At 42.0% G+C, this 22,064-nt stretch overlaps 1 protein-coding gene across 4 annotated transcripts; it reads left to right on the forward strand.

Moving 5' to 3' along the window:
• Positions 1-1,240: 1,240 nt before the first annotated feature.
• On the forward strand, positions 1,241-21,494 carry RIC3 (RIC3 acetylcholine receptor chaperone). 4 transcript variants are annotated; one of them, XM_087745587.1, is made up of 7 exons: positions 1,241-1,421; positions 9,143-9,366; positions 10,639-10,717; positions 12,859-12,952; positions 13,167-13,226; positions 18,925-19,073; positions 20,181-21,494. In XM_087745587.1, the coding sequence occupies exons 1-7, from the start codon at positions 1,277-1,279 to the stop codon at positions 20,660-20,662; spliced, it is 1,233 nt and encodes a 410-aa protein (XP_087601713.1). In that variant the 5' UTR covers positions 1,241-1,276; the 3' UTR covers positions 20,663-21,494. The 4 variants fall into 4 exon arrangements, with proteins under 4 accessions (XP_087601713.1, XP_087601715.1, XP_087601716.1 ...); XM_087745589.1 differs by having other exon boundaries at positions 18,928-19,073; XM_087745590.1 differs by lacking the exon at positions 13,167-13,226.
• Positions 21,495-22,064: the final 570 nt, after the last annotated feature.

The raw sequence follows: 22,064 nt of genomic DNA on the forward strand, positions 1-22,064 counted from the left end.
CCTTTTTTACTTCGATCTTTGATTGTTAGTGCAATGGGAGGGTGGTTTCAGGATGACTTTGCACGGCAGCAACCTAAACACATGCATTGACAAGATGCAAAGTTCAAATTCTCTCTTGAAAAATATGCATATTTATAATTTTTAAATTTCTTAGATAGCTGCAGTAAATTGAATTAATTTAAAATACGCTCTGGACTCTTCTACATCTGTCCTGTGTGCTCAAAGGGCAGAAAAAACTCCACATGGAGAGCCCAGGTGAGCCATAGCCTCAACCAGCTTTTTTGCCAAGACTCTTTCCTACCCCTACCGCAGCCTTAGAATCACAGAATCATAGAATCGTTAAGGTTGGAAAAGACCCTTAAGATCATCGAGTCCAACCATTAACCTATCACTGCCAAGTCCATCACTATACCATGTCCTCAAGCACCGCATCTATCTGTCCTTTAAATACCTCCAGGGATGGAGACTCAACCACTTCCCTGGGCAGCCTATTCCAATGCTTGACCACCCTTTCGGTGAAGAAGTTTTTCCTAATATCTAACCTAAACCTCCCCTGGTGCAGCTTGAGGCCGTTTCTTCTTGTCCTATCACTCGTTACTAGGGAGAAGAGACCGACCCCCACCTCGCTACAACCTCCTTTCAGGTAGAGAACCTTGTACCTTACCGCCAGGTAAAGCCCTGGCCCCTTCCCAGGCCGGGGAGAGCACCGGGAACCCCACTGCTGCTACCGAAATCGGCTCTCAGCATGGCGGGACACCGCAGAGCTTTCAGCACCCAGGGCCCACTTGCTCCATCCCGCCATCACTGCCACCAGCAGTTGTGACACCACTGAAACCCTTCACAGGGGAGAAAAAAAGGCGCAATGGTTGGGGTTTTTTTCTCCCCCGGTAAGTTCGTAGTGTTACAGTCAAGGGGGGACACAGCGCCTGGAAAACCCTCATGGCAGGATTGGGAAGAGGGACTCCAAAGGGCCCCTCCTGCCCTGCCCTGCCCTGCGTTTCTGAGGTTCAGGGCCGTTTCCATAAGGACCCAACCCAGACCAGGACCGGGGGTTCCCACACCCCACACACTGACAGGGCCAGGGGCCCCGCCAGCCCCGCTGCGGGCCCAGGCCGCCCCCGCCCGACCGCCCCTCAGGCGCTGGGCCGGCCCCGCGCCCCCTCAGGCTCCCGCCCGGCCGGGCCGGCGCAGGGCGCATGCGCGCGCTGCCCGCGCCTGCGCAGAGACTAACGGTGCCGTAACGGTCCGGTAACGGCTCCGCGGCGCGCGGGCCGCCATGGCGTACTCGACGTGCTGCAGGGTGGCTGTGGTTTCCTGCCTGGTGCTCTGCGTCTCCCTCCTCTTGCCGCGGACCTTCTCTCGGGGCGGCGGGAGGCAGGAGCCCGGGGCTGCGCCGCTCGCAGCGCCCGCGCCGCCCGAGGGTAAGAGGCCGCCGCGGGGCCCCGCCTGCGGCGGCGGCTCCGCTGAGGCGAGGGCGGGTCGCTCCTCGTCGCCGGTCCCCGCCGCCCCGATACGCCGAGGCCCGCGTTTCGGCTGCTGCGGGGGGGCTGAGCGTAAAATGCGGGGGGTGGCTCAGCGTGAGCCCGGGGCGGGGCGGGCTGGGCTGTCTCCGCCGGCTCGCCAGGCGCTGGGCCAGGCCCCGGAGCTCTCGGCCCGCGGCGGTGCTGCTGCCGCCCGGCGGGCTGTGCGTGAGCGGGCCTTGGTTGCACGGCGCGTCTGGAAGGCGCTCGGCAGCCTGGTATGGAAACGTAGCGTAGTTACTCCTTCCCATAAGTGTCAGTCATCTCACTCTCTCATGCTGTCTCCCTCAAGACGTGTGGAGTGTCAAAGGCTGAATTTATTATTTCATCTTTGCTGTAATTTACCTTTTATCTTACCTTCAAAACAGATAGTTTAAAATCGTCCAAATTTCACTTTGTTTTATTTGAGTGGGGTAACAAAGCTACTGAAAAGAGGCATACTCATACCACTTTTTTTTTTGTGTTGTGATACATCACTTTTTATTTGAAAGCTTCATTATTTTGTTATTTTCTGTATGGAATGCTTTTGTTGTTGCATATGAAATAAAAGTTCATTTGAATCATCTTCATTTACTTTCCTACTCCAGTATTTTAAACTTGGCTTTCATGCACCAGATTCTCGGAAAAAATTTGCCACGTGATGACTCATTTAGACTCAGGTCCTGTCCTTGCAGTCTCTTGAGCTACGTGCTTCTTGCCTGCCCTCCCACTCTGCATGTCTCCTCTTAAGTTCTAAAGGAATGGGTTCATACAAGTATCTCCCATTCTTTTACGCCCATTGCCTTTTACTGTAGGTTTTTCTCCTCAAGGCGCTTCTCAAAAGCAGCTAGTATCATAGCCCCAGGCCTTGGCAGAGAAAGTTTTCCCGAGGGCTGCCCGCAAGCCAGAGGTGAGGCTGATGGAAGTACGGAGCACTCCTGGGTTGTGCTGGATGGTGTCCCACAGGGACCTGTGTTCGGTGACTTTATCTTCTGCATCCTTCCAACAGCCTGGTTCTTACGTGACCGTACACTTGAGTGATACTGATTTCATTTGAGCAGGGTTTTTTAAGGACATTCAGGCTGAAGCTACTGCTGAAACAATGCTGAGGGTGAACTGAAATGTATGACTTCTATAGTATGGCTACCTTTCCATTGTTGCTGTGTGTATTCTTGGTCTTTAAGAACATGAATATATGTTCATCAGCACTTTAGATCTACAAGTTTAGAGTTTCATTCCATAATCTCTAACACTGAAAAGCTGTGTGATAGCTGATTTTTTTGATGGCACATCAAGAGCAGTACTGTGAGGGCATGATGCTGGGTGCCGCAAAGGCGCAGCAGGCAGCACAGGGGCTCGGTGAGGACTGTGGAGTCACCTGCCTGAAGCAGAGATGGGAGCAGATGCTCTGGGAGGTGGTACCTGTCTCTCCGTTAACTTCTGCCCACGTGCAGCTCCTGACTGATCCCACAGTGATAGAAGGTGATGGAGTTTGACAAACTGTTCTCCCACAGCAGTGCAGTCTTGGGCAGTTGTCAGTTCATGTTCTGGTGCTTCTTTCTTTGGCTGCAGGATGGACTGGATTGAATTGATCTGACAGAAAAATTAGCTTTAAAAAAAACAAACAAAAAACTTGCCCCAAAATTACTTTCAGTGATATCTGTCTGATGGATGATGTTCATACCTGTTCTAGCACAGCCTGCTTTAAGCAGTGCTTTCATAAGCTGACTAATCACAGCCACAGTTAAATGCTTAAAATAGGTAACATAAATACTCTTTCTGTCATCAGTAGGTAGCATAAATACTCTTTCCATCACCCTGCAGGAGATCACAGGACAGCACGAGTTGGTGTCTGCCCGGTGCAGAGCGAGCGCTCGGCATGCTCCTCTGTTGCACCCCAGCGCCTGTCTTTGGCTGAGGATGTAATACCTCACCTCAGCTGATCCGTTTCAGATGAGGATTTATAGTCCATATTTTCAACTTGATAGCAAGAATTTCATTACACCTGCTCTGTAGGCCAAACTTTATTTCACCTGAATTTATTTTTTTATTGGAAGAATAAATCTTGATTGAACAGTTCAATTCATATCTCTGTCATTAGTTGTCCTCTTCAGTGAACTGGTAACTGCAGTTACCTGATGAAAGTTTCAGGGACTTGAAGTAATCATGTCATTCTTGAAGTTAATAAAATGCTTATTGTAGTCTTGGGGGCAAAATACCTCTGAATAAAACATTCTTAAAGTTTACTACCATTTGTTAGAACTCATTGTTACCAAAGGCTTTTTATTGAAACAGGCTTTAAGCATGGGAATGCTTTTCTCTAATAAAGCCATTTTCAGAGGTCTCTCTTAGGAAAATGGTGAGCACAGTACTATAGAAGTTAATATTATCTTTCAGACAGGAAGGTTGTTCGTTTTCATAGTAATAGTTTCATGTATATGAAAGAACTTATTTAAAGCACTTACTGTGAATGTATCACATTTCTAGTTTACTTCATGGACAGGTGTTAGAATTTTTTTTTTTTTACATCTTTTGCAAAGGGGGAAAAAAGAGCTACTACCAGTTTAAAAAAGTGCTTTTAAGTCTAGTGTTCATAAATATATGCCATGGATTTTATAAAACTACTCTCTAAGTTGGTAGTTTAAGAAAAACCTTACAGCTCCATGGCAATAGGTATATAGTCTGTCTGCATTCTTATGAAGAAGAAAGTGGCATCAGCTTTACAAGAAAAATACATGACTGTTCAGGTGACGCCTCTGCCCAGCTTGGATTTGTGCAATGCACACATCAGTTGCCTGCAGGTGTCCTTACTTAAGAAAATTAAGATGTTTCCATTTTGGGTTGTTTTTCTGTTTTCCTTTTTAACCTCCACCTGCAGTATTTAACAAAAAATCTTGAGGCATTTGACTGTATCTATTAAAAACACCTGTGCAGTGGTTTAAAATAAGAATTTTGAAATTGTCATTCCTTCTAACCTTTTTTGGGTAGTTTTCTAAAGTTGTGTTGTTCAGACCACAGCTAGAGCTATTTTGTAAATATCAGCAAAAGAGCAAGAACTAAATGAATGCATACTGTTTGTCCAGTTCATCTTGTTGTTACACTGTCTGCTGGAATTGGAAGTATTCATAAAAAGATTTAGAAGAGAAAAATACTACACGGCACGTGTAAAAAAATCTAAAACATGGGTCTTGTGATAGTGTATAATACTGAAGTAGAGAGTGGCCTCAACAATGAACCGAACATGAACTTGTAGTGTTATAAAAAGGATTAATTACTTGGGCTTTCTGTGGGCAGAGGTATTGGGGAAATTAGAGGGTGTTAAAGAATAGCAGCAGAAATGATAGAGTGGCTTGAAAGAGAATTTGGATTAAATGTCAAGAAAACAGTCTCTTTATAGATTATTCTAAGCTATTACACTAAACGTGGAGGCTATGCAAGAAAACCTAGGAGGACACTTTCAGTCTAGAGAAGATCAAGTTACTTTATCATGGAGTCCATGTGTCTTTCTGTGTGTTCCCACTTGCAGCTTTAGAACCCTTTGGCCAATTCATCTCACTGGATGCAGAGAGAGGGAAAATAAATGTTTTATGAAAACTACACTGCTGAGAGGGGCTAAAGATTGATTCCAGTGTCCTGAGAAGGCTTCAGTACAAATGCCTCTTTATTGGCATCTACCAGAGAGGGAAGTCTTGCATATCCTACTTAGCAAAAGCTTTGCGTAGTGCACATGTCTTCTTTAAATATCAAGTCCAACAGAGCAGGGGAGAAAAACGTGCAAAACTCTTGAGTTCTGGTTCTCACAGAGCATATTTCATTTCTGATCCCTGTGACTGAAAAAGCGGTGGTTTTCTTTTCCACTCACTATGATGAAAATTTTACCAGGAAAATGTAAATGGCACCTAAGCATCCCTAAACGTGGGAGTTAGAGTACAGTTTGAAGACAGGTTTGAGGACTGGAATTTGCATTGTTGAGGCAGGAGGGTAGTTCTGTATCCCACTGTCACATGTTTTTTCAGTTAAAGCTTTTGCAAAACGTCTAGCTGGCTTGTTCTTGGGCTATATTTTTTTGTTTCATTGGTTTTGCATGCACGGGAAGGAATAGTAAATGTCTTACTTGGAAAAAACACACTTAATCTTAGTATCTCTAAACCAAAGTAGTGTAACCATGGTTTTGGGATGGAAATGAAGAAAAAAAGCAGAGGGCCTACTGCAAAGCATGAGCAGAACTGTGGCTGCTCTCCTCCTGAGGAGCAGCTTGGTTGAGATTTGAGGAGCTATGAGAACAGCATTCTCTGCTTTGCTGTCAGCTTGGAGAAGTCACACGCGCTTCCCAGACGGCCATTTCCCATCTCTAACCCTCCTCCTATGCTTCCTGGGGATACATGCACATTTTATAAATGAAGTCATGTGTCGTAAACCTCCTGATGAATGGAGTGCAAGCTGAACATAGCAACAGCCCATAGGTACTTCTGTATGTCAAACTTTATTATTATATGCGTATATATGTATCCCAGCATTTTACAGCTGGTCAGATGTTGCAGAAAGACGTATTATCTAGACTAAGAGTTGCTGAATCGTACAATAACTTAAGTCTAAATAATTGTATAAATTGTATAAAAAGTTGGGCTCAGTAGCAATTCCTAAACCCCATTGGGTAGAACACAAAACAGCTTTCTTGGAAAAAAGACACTTGGATGGTCTGAATATTATCAGCTGGTTGGCTGTTGTATTAGATGTGCTATAAATATAGTTTCTAAGATTTGCTTTTTCCAGTTGAGTGTTAATATTATTAAAAGATTAAAAAACCACAGTAGTTCTAATGTGATGCTGCTATTAAGGACTTCATCTACATTCAAAAACCCACAGTCTCTTAAACAACACAAACATTAGCTGGGGCATAATTTCGTTTCTGGACTTAAAGTTATGGAAGGGACAGGATTAGACAAAACATGCTCTGCTTGCCCTGTAGCTGGTTTGCAAAGTTGATTTGAAGCATTAAACTGACAAATTATTAAATATCTTGGGTAAACCTTGGGTAAAAAGATTGCAAAGGCAGGTAGGGTGTATTCGGAGGAGTTACGACGTGCAGCATCACATCAGGTCTACGTGAAGGCAGCCCTCAGGCTGTCACAGGGGAGCTGAGAAACCCTTCAAAAGGAGAGCAGCACTGTGGCACCTTTTACAGCTAAATGGAGGTTAATGCTCTTCCCACAGCATTGAAAATGTCGTGTTGAAGTACCCACTATCAGCACTGGGAACTGGATGGTGCAGCAAACAAGGACCCAACACACGCCCTTCTGCGCTTGCGTAGAAATGTCACTTGTTTTTATTGATGGAGAGTATGTCGTTGTCTCCATTTGAAAGTGGTTTGCTTTATCCGTGGAAATGTGGAATCCAGTCACATCACCTACCGGTGTGCTAGGGTGTTGGGTTTTTTAATAGCATGAGGTATGTTGTTTAATTGATAGTGGCATCCAAATCGCTAGGCATTTCCATTTATGTAGTGTGTATTTGGCAGCTGTTTGCATATGGTGCTCTTAAGTTGCCTGTGCTGTCAATTTCCGCTATAATTTGCATGGGTTCTTCACAATAAAAAGCTATGGAATATAATAGATTTTTTTTAAAAATAAGGAAATCATTATAAAAGTTTAAAAATCAACAGGGAAGATTTAGAACTAGGCGCCATGAAATTCCCCTTTGAAATTATTTTGATAATGAAATGACTAGTGCGTGTGTCCCTTTGGCCTGATTATCTTTAATTGAGTTGAACCTTTTAAAGCACAACGGAGGCCTTGTGGAAAATTTAGAAAACTATTCCCTTTAAATACGGTTTCACCTTTGTCAGTTATTTTCTGCTTTCTTTATCTCTTTTTTTAATGAAGAATATTTGCATGAGTATGAGATGTTTCGCAAAGGTTTATCTACCCTGCTGTTTCATCCCCACCTCAGTGATACTGCTGACTACATGACATCACACTTGTTTCCCCAGTGACCTACTGCTACAAGGCATTCCTGCTGGAGCAATGGGACTTTCTTGTAAATAAGATGCTATGCTTTCCATCACAGACTTTGAATAATTCACTAAAATTAAAGTGGATGATAACAGCTTCCTCAAAGACAAGCCTGAGCTAATCTCAGAGAGGTTTTGGTCAGTGGTGGTATACCTGGGCAGTTTCACTAAAGCCTACAGCACCCAACACCTGAAAGAAAAGCGTGGTTTTAATGGTAGAACTTCACAAATTATGGATATCACTTCCTAATATGTATTTACTGTAGTTTTCTGTGCTCAGGAATTTAGCTGCCTATGATGGTGTGTCCTAGCAAGAGCAAATGTTAATTTAATCTAATTTTCTCTTGTCTTGCTCTTCTTAAAAATATTTGCAGCTGGGTACTTACGGAAGTAAAGTTAGTTATTTTCGGTGCAATTTCAAACCTGTTTTGTGTTTTATTTATGCAAGTGCATACAGCCTGCCTCAGCGCCAGTGACCAGTGTCCAGGCTGCCTGGCTTTCCTGCTGCGTGTGCCAGGGAGGGGGAGTTTTGCAGCCGGCATCGGGGGGTGAGCTGCAGCCTGGCCTGGCATTCCCCTTCTCTGGTGCTTCCATCTAATGCCTCCTGCCACCAGACTCGGTGGCGGAGTAGCTGAGTAATTCCATTCAGTCCCAAACAGTGGAAGGGAGTGCAGAGGCAAGGCCAGGCTGGATATGGAGATAGGAAGCAGGATGTTAAGTACACGGAGGTGTAAAATAGTGAATTCAAAACTGTTGAATTGATGGCAGCAAGAAAATAGAATAATGCATGAGCTTAGATTTATTGAGATTGTAGTGCCTTTCAGTTGAATGAAATAATCCACAGCACCATTTCAGGCTCTCTGCAGTCTTACTCTAGCATCCATACATCCATTTATGCTTACCCCCCTTTCTTGTTTTAAATTCTCTCTGCCTCTCTCAAGGCTAGAAACCATTTTTCCCCTCTAAAATGCTGAAGACCATATGTCCCAAGCTATATTCAATCTCCTCTCTTACATTGTTTTACCCAACACTTTTTTAAGGAGGACAGTTTGAGGTGCCATCACTTTTCTTTAGCTTTCATTACTCATTTGGTAAAATCAGGTAAAATACTACTTCTTATGATAATAGCCAAAAATCTGTACTGGGCAAACACTGCAGTCGTCTGTCAGGATGCTAGATGGGTAGTGGTTTATACATTAGCATGCCTTTGCATAATATTAAAAGATCAAGCTCACAGCAGAAAACTGATACATGGTTGGGGTTTTTTTGAGCAGAGAACCAGAAGTAGGTATTCGGGTTTTCATCCTGTTAGGAATGCTGAGTCATAGGGTCTTTGGGCAAGTGTATAACTGTTAAACTCCATGTGTTGTTAATTGCCATGCCAGCTTTTTCTCTTCTTAAAATCAAGAGAATAATTGTGCATACCTAACTCCTCTCCTAGCACTGCATATAGTAAGTGACTGAGGATTGAGCTTACAGACTTAGTACTTACAGACCAACAAGTTACTTTATTCATCAGTGGTGGTGCATTTAAAAGTAGAGAAAAGAGGTCAGCCACACCTGCTGAAGTTTTCGGCTGCATGAAAAAGGGTGAAAAGTAATAGAAGAAAAATAATTGTGTGGTTTTTTGCAGGGAAGCTTGGTCGCTTTCCACCAAGGATGCATTACCAGGCCACTCCCGACAGCCGAGCTGCCCCTCATTTTCCAAGGTCTCACCTTGCTGAAGCAGTTGCCAAAGCCAAGGCAGGTGGAGGTGGTGGTGGAAGCACTGGTGGAACTGGGAGAGGTCTTGTGGGGCAGATTATCCCTATATATGGATTTGGCATCTTCTTATATATCCTGTACATTTTATTTAAGGTAAGACCAACATAAATTGAAAAGTCAGGGAAATAACAACTAAAAAAACCCCAAAACAGAAACGATAGTCCCATATCTGTACCTGGTTCCATTTCAACCTTGCTCAAAAAAAAATGCTTATGCTGGACCTGTGACTGGTGGTTGAAAGATTGGTGTATCCTGTGGTTTTTGCTGTTGCAAAGACTGTAGCTAAGAATGCAGGGAAGGGTTGCTGAAATCCTGTATTGGCCTCTGACCTCTTACAATTTTTTTTACGGATTTTTTTTTCCCTGTGGAAAATGTGTATGTCTAGAACAATGTTAGGTTAATTTTGAATATACACATAGTATTCTTTTCTATTATGTGTGACTACATATTATATATACTGCATATGTCATGTATTGTGTTACACATTTAAAGTGGGAGAGAGTGAGTACAATCATTGCATACCTTCTGGAAAAAAAGCACCACATTTTTGGAGAATGGAAGTTTGTAAGGTTGTATTTACCATGCTGGAACTACCGCGGCTGAGGAGCTGGTTGAAAGCTAGTTTAAAAAAGCACAGCCCAAACTCCCCTCAAGTGTTTCACCCGTGATTTGAACTTCTCATGGCTTTTTGTTATGCAGATGTGACTTGCATCTAGGTGATGACAGTCAGCTGTGTGGGAGGAGGGAGAAGTGGACTTGTGGAAGTGTTTTTTCCGTTGAGTGGGTGCTGAATGTGGACCATGCAGTGTCCAAACAGTTGAGCCTGCTCTGGACAGACAAGAGGCAAGAACAAGGTGAATTGGGTGAGCTGGTCAAACACAGAGAAGACGAAAGAAATAGATAGCCTGCAGCTTCTGTATAGAGCCAGCCAGTATCTTTGCTGCAAGTACAAAGTTAGTAAGGAAAACATTGCAAGAGGGACAAGTGGGGTCACATATAATTCCTTCAGAACCTGTCCTTTATTTCACAATAATTGCCCAATGCAATGATTTTTTCCCTCCTATACACAGAAGAATTACGGGATCAGGCTGGAACAGATAAATATTCTAAAATGAAAAAGTTATTTTTGATGAGTTATAGTTTTACTATGCTTAAAAATATCATTTGTTCCAAGTGCCTTTTAGGAGTTTTCAGCTGGCAAGATCTCCCAGGCATCTTTCATGGTTGTCTGTTTTTGCTGCTGGGCATGCTTTTCTGTGGTTACTTTCTGGCATATTTTAGTTTTCTATCCTTTTTTCTATTGCCTTTGGGGCTTATATATTACTATTGCTGTAACTCATAGAAGGGTCGTCTTTTTTCACTCAGCTAGCTTCCAAGGGAAAAACTATTGCTGGAGAGCGGAAATGCCTTACTGCTGCGCCTGGAAACGTGAAGAGGAAAATCAGTGAGTATGACTTCAGAGTTGTATCTGTGTAGCTGTTGACTCTGTAGATGCACAGTCCAACTGGGTTCTTCAAGTTCTGGGCACACTGTAAAGCTGCTGTTCCCCCCGTAAAGAACAAGCCGAAGCTTCTGTGTTGGAATGAGCAAGAGTTAAAGTGAATTACTGCACCGTCACTTTCTAATCTCATTCAGCTAATGAGACTCTGCGATAGTAGCCTGATCCCGAGCTCCCCTGGAAGCAATGGCTTTTCATGAGGTTCACTGAATTAACTGTATGGATTTGCTGAAAAGCTGTGTAGCTAATGATTAAAAATGGATAATAGGATGTCCATCTATAATTATTCTATAATCCGTAGTATTCTAGTAATAGTATATAAAGATATTATTAAAAGCTACGTTCATTTTTTTGAATTTGTGAATTCTTAGCCATCACCAGGCACTTCCCTACTTTTTCCCTTCCTTTTTTGCAAAAACTTCCAAGTTTTGATGGATGAGAAAGCAAACAGTATTCTGAAATGTTATTGTGATTTTACCTAAACATCGGTGGGACAGATTCAACTATTTGTAGACATTTATTAGATAAATTAATAAGCTTACTATTGAAGATTGGATGAGTAGTTACCATAACAGTATTTAAATGCGTTGTGTTTAGCTGGCTAAATTGTAATAGGAAAGAAGAGTACTTAGGGCTTTATAGAAAGTGCTAGCAGTAAGGTAATTCTCTTAACATAGCTGTAATTATCTTGACATTAATGCGTATATTAGGAATACCTAATGTACTCAGTGCTATAGATTGTATTTTCAGTGCACTTGTACTGCATCGTGCCTGGCAATTTTGTGCAATTTATTAGCGATGGTAATTGTGTTTTTTTCTCTAACGCTTGGTAAGAGAAACTAACTTTGCAGTAAGTTAAATATTTACCGTCATTATAACATTATAAAGAACTACTGATGAAACTTATTCTCCCTTTTTCTAGAGCTCTTCATTAGTATTCCTAAAGCGTTCATTGCAAGCTGTAGCAGAGCAGGGGACAAGTCACTGGACTAGGAACCACTTACATAGTGACTTGGAGGGAGTAACATCCTTTCTCTTTGCCAATTTCCCTTCCCCTATTTTTAAAGTCTCAGACATGCAAAATAATGACATCAGTGATGCATTAAGTAATGACATTCTCTGCAGAATGGAGGTCTTCCCAAAAGCAGGACGTTTGTGGATGGCTTTCTCCGTACTCACTATGTCAGAGTTCCATTGTGCCTTTGTGCTGCTTAAATGGGTGTGCCTGTAGCAGCTGAATATTTAGCTAGCCCAGGCTGGTTTCATTTTGTTCTGCAGTTGTGAACAGTGAAGTCTCAGCTATAGGATTTTGAGCATGAGCTACAAGAGCCAAACAAGGAGCTCAAGCATTTTTGTTGACAGCCATGCTGTTGCATCTTCACTGTTAACACTTTTGGCTAAATTAAAGCCAGTATGGGTGTTCCTGCATGTATGCATGTGTGTCTACTATTGTACTATGGACGCATTTTTTGAAAAACGTGCAACCGTGGACATACTGTGCTTTGCTCCCCAGACAGACACCATGTGGCTAGTGTTGCTCATCCTGGTAAGCCTGGCAGACCGTTAGCACTCTCTGGCTACCCTGGCACCCCTGTGCAGGGTTAGATGCCATCAAGCCCATGAACTTTATTCTCTCTGATAAAGATGTGGTTTCTCAAACCTTAGACTCATTAGAAAATGCTCAAGTGACCTTTTGTCTCTGTTCCCAAGGACTTAACAGGGAAATTCCATGAGAACTATTAATTCTGCAGTAGACAGCAAAACACTATGGTTTCCTTAGGGAAAAAAAAAATGGTATTTTCCCTAACTTCAATCGCCGGGGCATTTGCAGTGGCCCACTCACTCTGCTTATTAGGAGGTTGCTCGGGAGCCTTTGAAAGAAGGTGCTTTCTGTGTGTCCCATTACCATTGGCAATAGTCTTCACATTCTTATACCGGGAGAAGTAGGTAGAACTGTTTAAGCTGCATGTTTTAGTTTCCTCACAGCCAGTTTGGTTTGGTACAGCATATGCTACCTGTGATAATGGGACAGGGATACATTTTCAAAGCTCCTACTGACAGATCTTGGGATATTTTTTGTTTTACAGCTGACTATCAGCTCACTCAACTCCAGGAAAAACTGAGAGAGACAGAAGAAGCTATGGAAAAATTAATCAACAGAGTAGGACCTAACTGCGACAGGTATGCTTCAAATTACAGCATTTTAAGGAGAGATTCTGCTCTGATTAGAAATTAAACTTTCTTACATTGCCTATATTAAAATAGCATTTTTATTACTACTTCAAATTGTAGAAATTTGATTTTACACATCACACTTTTTGTTCTGCAGTTTTTCTCTTTTCAGCGTCTATATTTAAAATAAATCATTTTTTCCAACTTCATTTTCCTTAAACAGAAAAGCAACTATCCCTACCCTCCCCCTTTGTACAGTGCGTTATTTGGAAGATAATGACAGGTATGTGTAAACAGAAAATAAAACATCTACATTTAAAGCATATAAAACAACTAGTCTTACGTGCCCAAAGTAATGTTCTGAATGATTCCTAAGAGACCCACTTGTTTTATGTTATTTTCCAGTTGTATGGATTATTTTTCTAAATAGAAATGCTATTATAATCTATGTAAATGCCTGTTAGAATATCCATAAAATATTTCTTTAAGGGCAGAATTGTATAATAATCTGACTCCATAACTTAGTTCTACCCTGTAGCCAGTAAATCCATGCATTTGCTTCTAAATATAAAAGAAAAAAAGAGTTGTAAAATCAGGATTTTAAAATTTATTATGTTTATTAATGTTTGCTGTAAATCTGAGATCACTATTGTACATTATAAAGAAACACTGGAAACAAGTCTATGTTTTTCATAAGGAGCATAACAACACATTAATAGGACAATGCATAACTGCAGTGTTGGAAAATTTAAATACCATGAATATTAAGGTGATGTTTGCAAGCAAAAAAGATGTTCAAGCTGTAACGCATATTAATTTTGTCTGGATCAGTCAATGCCTGTTTTAACCCATTCTGTAGGAACAATTCTGTGCCAAACTTGCACGTTATGTTAATTTATGCTTCAAACCGCATTCTCTTTGAGCATGTAGTTTTGCCTACTTTGCACCGTGCCCTGTATTGCGGCTGCACTCGTCTCAGGAAGACGAGGTGCCAAACTTGCCTGTGTTAGGCCAGGTTCCAGCAGGAGAACCCCTAAGCAGCCCTGGTTTTGTTAGTGAAACAGAAAGACGCTATTTTGACTATTACTCATCTCTGTTTTGGAGAGCTAACACAATGCTCTACGCGTACCTTTAAGCAGCTAGAAATAGGTTTATGAGCTGCCCAGATATTGTGCTGGCTCTCAGGGTAGGATATTTTTACTGTGAAAATGGGTTTAGGGTCTGATCCAGTATTTGTTCCACTCTGTGTTATTGGCTCAGAGCCTTTATGTAGTAGAACTTCCCTGCTTTGTTCAACCAAACTATTTATATAGATGGATCTAAAGGCCTCAGGGGAAATCAGAATCTGAATCTAATAAAGAATTTTTTATGTAGCCTCTTTAAAGAGAAGGGGAAAAGCACCTCTAGATGGAGCAAATAGCTGTTTTTCAAATACACCCAGACGTTGAAGCTTTCTTAATCTACACTGTGATGCTCATTAAGTTCAGTAATACTGGATGAATGTCTTAAAATAAGATGTATGGTTAGAAAGTGTAATTAGAGCACAGAGTACAGTGCTAGGCTTCTTCATTCTGGATGTTGATAGATTTGAATAAAAAGGAAAGAAGAAGAGAGCAAAAATTACTTGAGCTCCATTTATTAATAGGCAGTTAAACAGAATTCCTTACAAAAGAAAAATCAGAGAAAGAAATAACTGGTATCAAATTTGAACTAATGCTGAAAGACCCCAGGTGAGACCATGGCCCATTGTACTAGATATGGGAAAGTGACACCCAGCCTGCCAAGTGCAGTATTAGTAACCAAACCAAAGGACGTATTTTGCATTGTCACAAAAACCGATGTATCACCATGACACACAGTGTTTGTAATAGTGCTGAGGTCTGAGCTCGTGCCTCGGTGTCCTCTCACTATACTTCAGGAGCATTCTCCTCCCAGCTGAACTGCTCCAGGATTCATCCTGGCTTTCTCCTTCCGGTGAAGATTCTTAGAATCCAAAGACATTCTAATTTTGTATATTTTCTTCAAAAAACCATTGCTTTTGAAATACGGATGAGTTTGGAAGGACAGTTTATTTTCAGATAATGCTGTGCCATAGAAAGAAATCCTGTTTCAAAGGGATAATATATGCTGTGCTGTGTGATTTTGTTCTGCTTTCTTCTGTAGCAAGTGTACGTGTTGGTTTCTTGCTGTGGCTTGTCCTGCTCATTTCTTTTTCTTCCTAAAGCATTTGAGTGAAGTGAGGCTGGAAGACCTCTCAATACTATTAGCTGGTTTTCTCAGATGAGATAGCTAGTATTATCCAGCCCTGTGTTGTAGAAGGTAGGCAGGCAGAAACTTGGATTTGCTTTTTTTTTAATGAGGCTTGAAGACCAACCTCCAAACCAACCAAGGAGACCGCCTTCCAAACCAGCATACCAGTTGGAATTGCTACAGCCTTAAGTACAGAAACCCCCTTGCAGAAATGCAAAACGTTCAAAAAGTACAAGTACAGATACTTTTAATACGGCCTAGCATGTATTAGCAAGGACTAGAAGTAAGGTAAAGAAAGCACAAGGAAGAAAGAACTACCTGGCCGGGTCCTCAGCAACATAACCAAACCTAAACTGAGAGATAGACAGAAATAATTGTTATCTAATGCACACACTTAAATGGGTAGTACATAGCACCTAAGGATATAAGGATTCACAGCTCAGAGAAAATCTAGCACTCTTCCCAGCTCTTTTTTCAACAAGTTTTAAATTTATATTATACAGTTTTGTAATTTATCATCACATCCTATCACTAAGGGGACCTCAGTATCTCCAGTTTCTAAATGTAGACCTTTATAGTCCAGTATCTCTCAGCAAAGATGAGGAATTCCTTGCTAGGAATTTGATGATTCAGAAATAAAGACTTGATTGCTTGTTATACAGGGCTCTCTGCATTAAAAACATGCATATTGCTTTTTTCCAGGCTTTTAGCAGAATGTTTCAATGTTGGGGCAGTGATATAATGGGTACAAAAGATCTCCCTACCCATTCTCACAGATGTCTTACATATATTCTTTTCACAGCTGTCTGTAAAATTTGGTATTTTGAAACCACTTTAAATTGAAGAATACTTGTAAATATTTTTCTCAATGGGAGTATGGTACAATACTCTTTTGTAAAAAAAATCTCAATTTCTGGTAATTAGGTAAGAGGCAGAAATAATGCAGCTCGATTACCTGGTTTTAAAGTCCTGTTTACCAGGCTGCCAGTTGGAAAAACTTCCCTTTTTACCATAAACTGAGCAAAGCTGTACGCTGTGGGGTGCCATTTTTGGGCTATAGCTGCATGTTAATAGTGATTATTTTAAGATCATGATGCAAAAAAACGCCGGTTGACATGTCTGAGATACCATGTTAGATTATGGATTTTCACTGCAGTCATGATAGCTCCTTCGGAAATATTCTGATCTCAGTGTAAGAATAAGAAACCTTTACTTTACCTGTTAGTGAGCACTTTGGGACTCTATAAAACGTAAGCATTGCCACTATGAAAAGTAATAGCTGTGTTGGAGCTACAAACACACAGAGCAAAAATAATGACCTCTTCTTACACTGTAAACCTTTTGCATCTGTTGTCCTCTTAGTATTCATAAGTGCATTATACCCTGGTAAATCTCCCGTACGCAGGCAGCCAGATGTCTTACACATTGCCAGCATCCTACAGTAAGTCTTCCTAGAGGCCTTAAATGAAGTAGAAATAGTGCATGGGCTTTGCTTTCCCCCTCTGTGCAGGGAAATTTGTCTTTTAAGCAAGTTGTCTGGAGGAGGAATACTCTGAAATACAGAGACCTTTTGTTGCAATAAGACAGTGGTGCTTTCTAATGAGAGTATCCAGCATATTAGGAATTTTGCTATATGAAATGCCACAGTGATGCAGCTGCATTGATTGATCCTTTTATCTGAGCTAGCATATCTTCCCATTGTGCTAAACAGACAGGCCTCTCTGTCTTTGTCCAGGTGATATATATTCAAATTACATACACTTTGTCTATAAAAGGAGGATTAGTTTGGCAGTTCTATTACAGCTTCTGTCAACAGCAGCTAGCTGATGAAACCATTTATTTTTGTGTGCCTCTTAATTCACATCTCAAATTCTACATCTGCATGATGCAGGCTTTTGAGAAGATGCTGTCTCACACCTTCGCTTGTTCTGTGGAACAAACTGCCACCACAACTTGAGGGGACTCAGTGCAACCTTCATGTAGCATTGGGACCGTATCAGCTTTTCAAACTGTGGGGCAAAGTGCCCCTCAGGGGAAGTGGAGAGAAGTGATGTTTAGCCGTGTGATCACATTTTAATCTGGGTAGCTGCTAATGAAACCAGTGGGCCTGCTCCTGAGCTAAGTTCAGTTACAGGCAACTGTGTGTGCAACTGTGCACAAAATCTAGCCCAGGGTCAGCACTTTGACACAAACCAGCAGTATGACGCTAATCTCTTTGGCTTTAAACCAGTATGACTCTGCTGCCTTTAGTGGAGTAACTATCGTGTCACCATCATTCCCATGTATGTAGAGTAGCACAAAGTACCTATTAAAGTGCTGCTTTAGTCACGACAGTTAGTAAGAGGAAAAACTGAAGATGAATGCTGCAAGTTTTTAAGTATGAGAATTCAGGTATCTGAAACAAGGTTTAGGTAGATACTAATCACCTAAATCCAAAATCATTAATCTGTTTCCAGCTCTCCTCTTCCCATCTCATCCCTAAGATTCACTGAGCAGCTGTCTAATCTTGGAGATTATCTGTCTATCCGATGGTCTGGAGATCACCAGAGATCGTCTGTCTGAGCTCACGTACCACCTACAGTTCAGCATTCTGCGCATGCCAAGAGCCACCCTCTCTGAGTAACTAGGGGCAATAGATCCTGCCTAAAACACAGCGAGATTCAAAAGAGTGCCAGAGTAGTGCCTCAGTCCCCTGAGAGGCTTGAACTGGCACTTACGCAGAGATCAAACACCTACTCAAGAGCAACTTGAAACTCAAGATGAAACAAGCACAACAGTCAGAACCATTTTCACCCCTAAGTACAGCAAGTGTCTTTCTCATTCTGGCCTACTGAGTTAGTAGAGCTCAGATCACCACCCTCCAAATACTTCTGTTTTGTCCATAAGATTTTTAGGAGACTATTTTTTTTCCAGAGAAAATAACATGTAATGACTACATGATCTTATCTGTTGGAAGCATTTTTGTTACTACAGTAAGTAATTGTATTACCTGAGCAGTGGTAATGACTAGAATCAGCAGTGTAGAACCAGTCAAAATTATAGTTTGCTTTTAATCTGATAAAAATCTCAGTCCTCTCCCACTCTCCTTCTGATTCTAAAGGGCAAGTTAATGTTAAACGTAACACCTTCTTTTCATTTTTACATCTTCCTTCCTGCTCCTCCCCTCACCTCCCCGCCAGGCAGCATTGTTGACTCTGTATAATAACATGATGATCTGTCCAACTGACAGTTCTTAATGAGGCCTTGCAAATATAATACCTTTAATGGTCATAATTAGGGATCATTAGGCTCTTGAGACTAATGTCTGTGTGAGACATTTTGATCATCCCCACAAGCTGTTTTAAATGTAGCATAGGTTCTGAATTACATTTTCTAATAATGCTTCAAACAAGGTATGGCCCTCTAATTCTCACCTAACACTCTTTTAAAGGCCAGAAATTTCTGTAGTGTCTTTTGTAGCATAACTCTTGCTTGCGTGTCACTTTCATTTTGCTCTCACATTGGCTGTACTTGCCTTCCTTTACCTGTTTAAGTTTGCAGGCTTTCTGGATAAATGGATAAACCTTTATACCAAGCTGAAGTGCAGACCACATGCAGATGTGGAAAAGTGATCACACTGCAGCCAGGTTTCTTCAGACTGTGCTGCTGGGAAGGACCAAACAGTTTGGTTCAAACTCTGTTAACAGTTTGTAATGATACTGGGCTGAATTTTGGTGTCTAATATTTTCTAGCAGGACTCAAAATGTTACAACAGACCAGGAAAAAAGGTTACTTCAGCAACTCCGAGAAATTACTAGAGTTATGAAAGAAGGAAAATTCATAGATGGCATCTCTCCTGAGAAGGAAGCTGAAGAAGCTCCTTACATGGAGGACTGGGAAGGTAAGCAAGAGTCTTTCTTACCATTACCCCAATGAGAAAAATGGAATAAGGATTACTTATAGTCCCGGATCCTTTCAAAATTTTTTGTTAACTTTATCCTTCCTTTTCAGAAGTCACTGCTCAAAACTTTGCAAGAAGTGGTTTGTTTTCCCAACCTTAATAGAAAGAAAATAGATTTTGAGGCATCCAGCATTTCCTTTAGTGTAAACACTACACTATCTGCTGCCAAAAGTGGCATATGAATATTCACATATGCTCCATCTGCTGCTGGGTCTTGGCTGCTGTAGGTTTATATCTTTCTCTTGGGCTAGATTTCATGCAAAATCATAAACCCCTTGGAAATCAGAATCAGTACGTTTTGGATAACATACAGTTTTTACTTTTGATTAGTCGTTCTTTATTTGCTCCAATGTTGTAAAAGTCAATTCCAGGAAGTCTGTCTTTTAAAAATTCTTTATTTTAATGTCCTTTCCATTCCTTGGTGTTTACTTGTTACATAAATGTGTTTTCAAGATATCCCAGTTGAGCTGCTCACTATCATAATTTTAAATGCAGACTTAATTCCTTGCTCTTTAAGAAGCTTTCAAAAATGATCCAAAACATAAAGCATAAACAGTGGCCTCGAGCTCTGTTTTCATAAGTCAAGTTCATATGATGCATTTTGTACAATGAAATGCACAAAGTCATTGACATACCTGCTTTTTCGACTTTATAAATAATGCTATTTATAGCAAAGGTCTTCAAAACATGAATCAGTCGATCTGTAGACAGAAACAAAAAAAATGGATCTATTTAAAGATCTAAGACATGCAATTTTCACCTGTTAGCTCCCATAGCTTTCAGCAAAGCTCAGATATTCACTCCCGAAAGTCAAGGTTGATATCCTGGCTCCCTAAAAATAGGTGGAGTTTTCTCATCATCTCCCAAGAAGTCATGTTTTGCACATTCTTGCCATGGATTTAATACTGTGACATACACATGGCATTAAATAGGTGACAGGCAATGCTAAAACCAACTGTTCTAACAAACTTGTGCATCCATCACTGAACTCAGTACTATCTTTAAATGCTGGTAAAACTTTAAGCTGCATATCACTTTATTCCTAAGGTTATCCAGAAGAGACCTATCCTGTCTATGATAACTCTGATTGCTTCAAGCGCAAACAGGACACAATCCTTGTAGATTACCCTGACCTGAGCCAGCCCTCTGCAGAAGAGCTGGCAGAACGAATGGAGGGCATGGAAGATGAGGAGCATCTGTGCAATGCAACGCTGCTGACCATGGGAAGGGGCAGTCATGATTTAATGCAGAAAAAGGATGAGGTAGCTGGCATCAGTGAAGAGGAGAGGGACCTTCATCACAGCCAAAGCACTGAAGGGTGCTGCTGTTGCTATGAGGATGATGATCCTGCTGTCATAGCGGAGAACGCTGGATTCCACTCTGAAAGCTGCAGCGAAGCAGAAGAGGCAACCCAAGAGGACCTGTCTGTGGAGTCAGAAAATGAAAATGCAGCACTGAAAAAGCAAAAAGCCAGTGATTCAGATGAAACAGGCACACTGAGAAAGCGCAACACGAAAGGACTTGAGTAATAGGGACAATACTGGATGCTATCTAGATGGTGAAGGTAGAGGTCATAAACTGTTATTCATGTGTTTTTTGTTCCCAGTGAAGACTTCTCTGTGTTCATCTCCTTGTACCAATTTCATTCCCATGGTAAAAATCAGTCACATCATCTACCTGAACTGGAAGCCAATGCTGTTTTTCCTGCAGTCTTCTCATGGCTTACCTTGACGTTGCCAACAGCACTTTGTCCTTGCTTTTTGGAGACTGGTATCTTGGAGCAGATTGTTTGGTTCAGATATTTGTGATTCTTTCCTTTCGAATTCTGAAGAAACAGTCCTTGGTTTTGCCCTTTGTCATCCCAGAGTTAACAAAATGTCTATTCTCAGTTTCTCAAAAACATCTGTTTGTGTGGTGCCAGTTATGAAAATTAATCAAATCCATATATATTTATGAGATTACCAGGAAGCTGGAGGAGAGAGTATGCCTTCTTTCTCTTACCTGAATGCTAACTGATCAGCAGAACAGACCGTCACAGACATGACTCACTCTCAACTGTGTCATTGCTGCTGTATGCCTGAGAAACTGTTGTCACTACAATGCACAAAAATGATATGCTGCCCCAACCCACAGCCCATTTCCCAGCTTATTCCATGCTGCAGGATCAGTAGCCTAATCTATGTTGTGTTCCAGAAAGAACGTGAGCAAGACTGAAGTGTTACGAGTTGTTCTTTGTCTCTGGCACAGCTGTGGTGAAACGTCTTTGTGAAACTCCCAGATGAGTGCAGGAATCAGACCATACTTTGTGTTAAAGAACACTGAAAATGTCCCTGGGGATTAAACAAAAAAAAGCTGTGAGAAGGTTTATCCTTAAATATAGAGAACAGAGTGAGGGTGAACCTCAGATGAAAGGAAACCCTGCCACATCCAGGCCCCAGGGACCTCCCTTGATGGGCTCTGACAGACTCCTCATGGCACACCAGCACAACAACCCAACGGGCACCAGGCCCTCTCCTCCCCTCTCCCTTGGGACTCCATGCAGAGGAGATGGCACCTTCCACACTGCAGGGGCAGGGCTGGGGGATGGGAAGAAGGGCCCACGCAACACTTGGCAATCAGAAATTCTTTAATGGACTGCGGGGAAACCTTGTGCAGGCCAGCTGCACATCCCTTTCCCGCTAGCGGGATGTCTCGATACTTCATCCCCTCTCGGCCACTGTCAGGCACGGGGGCTGCGCCACTTGCAGAGAGCCGGGGCAGTGGGAGGTCACTGAGGACCCCGGAACCTCCTGTAACACCCTTGCCACCATCTCGTCCAGGGGAGCCCAGGCACGGGCTGAGGAGAGGGGGCTGGAGCCCAGGCACAAGAGGGGAGGTAGAGGGCAGTCCCTGTGCCCAAGGGGCAGCAGAAGGGCACCGGGGAGAGATCCC

The sequence above is a fragment of the Nipponia nippon genome, unplaced genomic scaffold, assembly GCF_047370975.1.
Source record: "Nipponia nippon isolate SJK-2023a ecotype South Korea unplaced genomic scaffold, ASM4737097v1 scaffold_10, whole genome shotgun sequence".
NCBI classification, from domain to species: Eukaryota; Metazoa; Chordata; class Aves; order Pelecaniformes; family Threskiornithidae; genus Nipponia; species Nipponia nippon.

Excerpts from the sequence above, each read along its gene's own strand:
- RIC3 (XM_087745587.1), top strand. The coding sequence starts at position 1,277 with ATGGCGTACTCGACGTGCTGCAGGGTGGCTGTGGTTTCCTGCCTGGTG. Across the intron at positions 9,367-10,638 it reads TCCTGTACATTTTATTTAAG|CTAGCTTCCAAGGGAAAAAC; the intron begins GTAAGACCAACA and ends TTTTTCACTCAG. Across the intron at positions 12,953-13,166 it reads GTAGGACCTAACTGCGACAG|AAAAGCAACTATCCCTACCC; the intron begins GTATGCTTCAAA and ends TTCCTTAAACAG.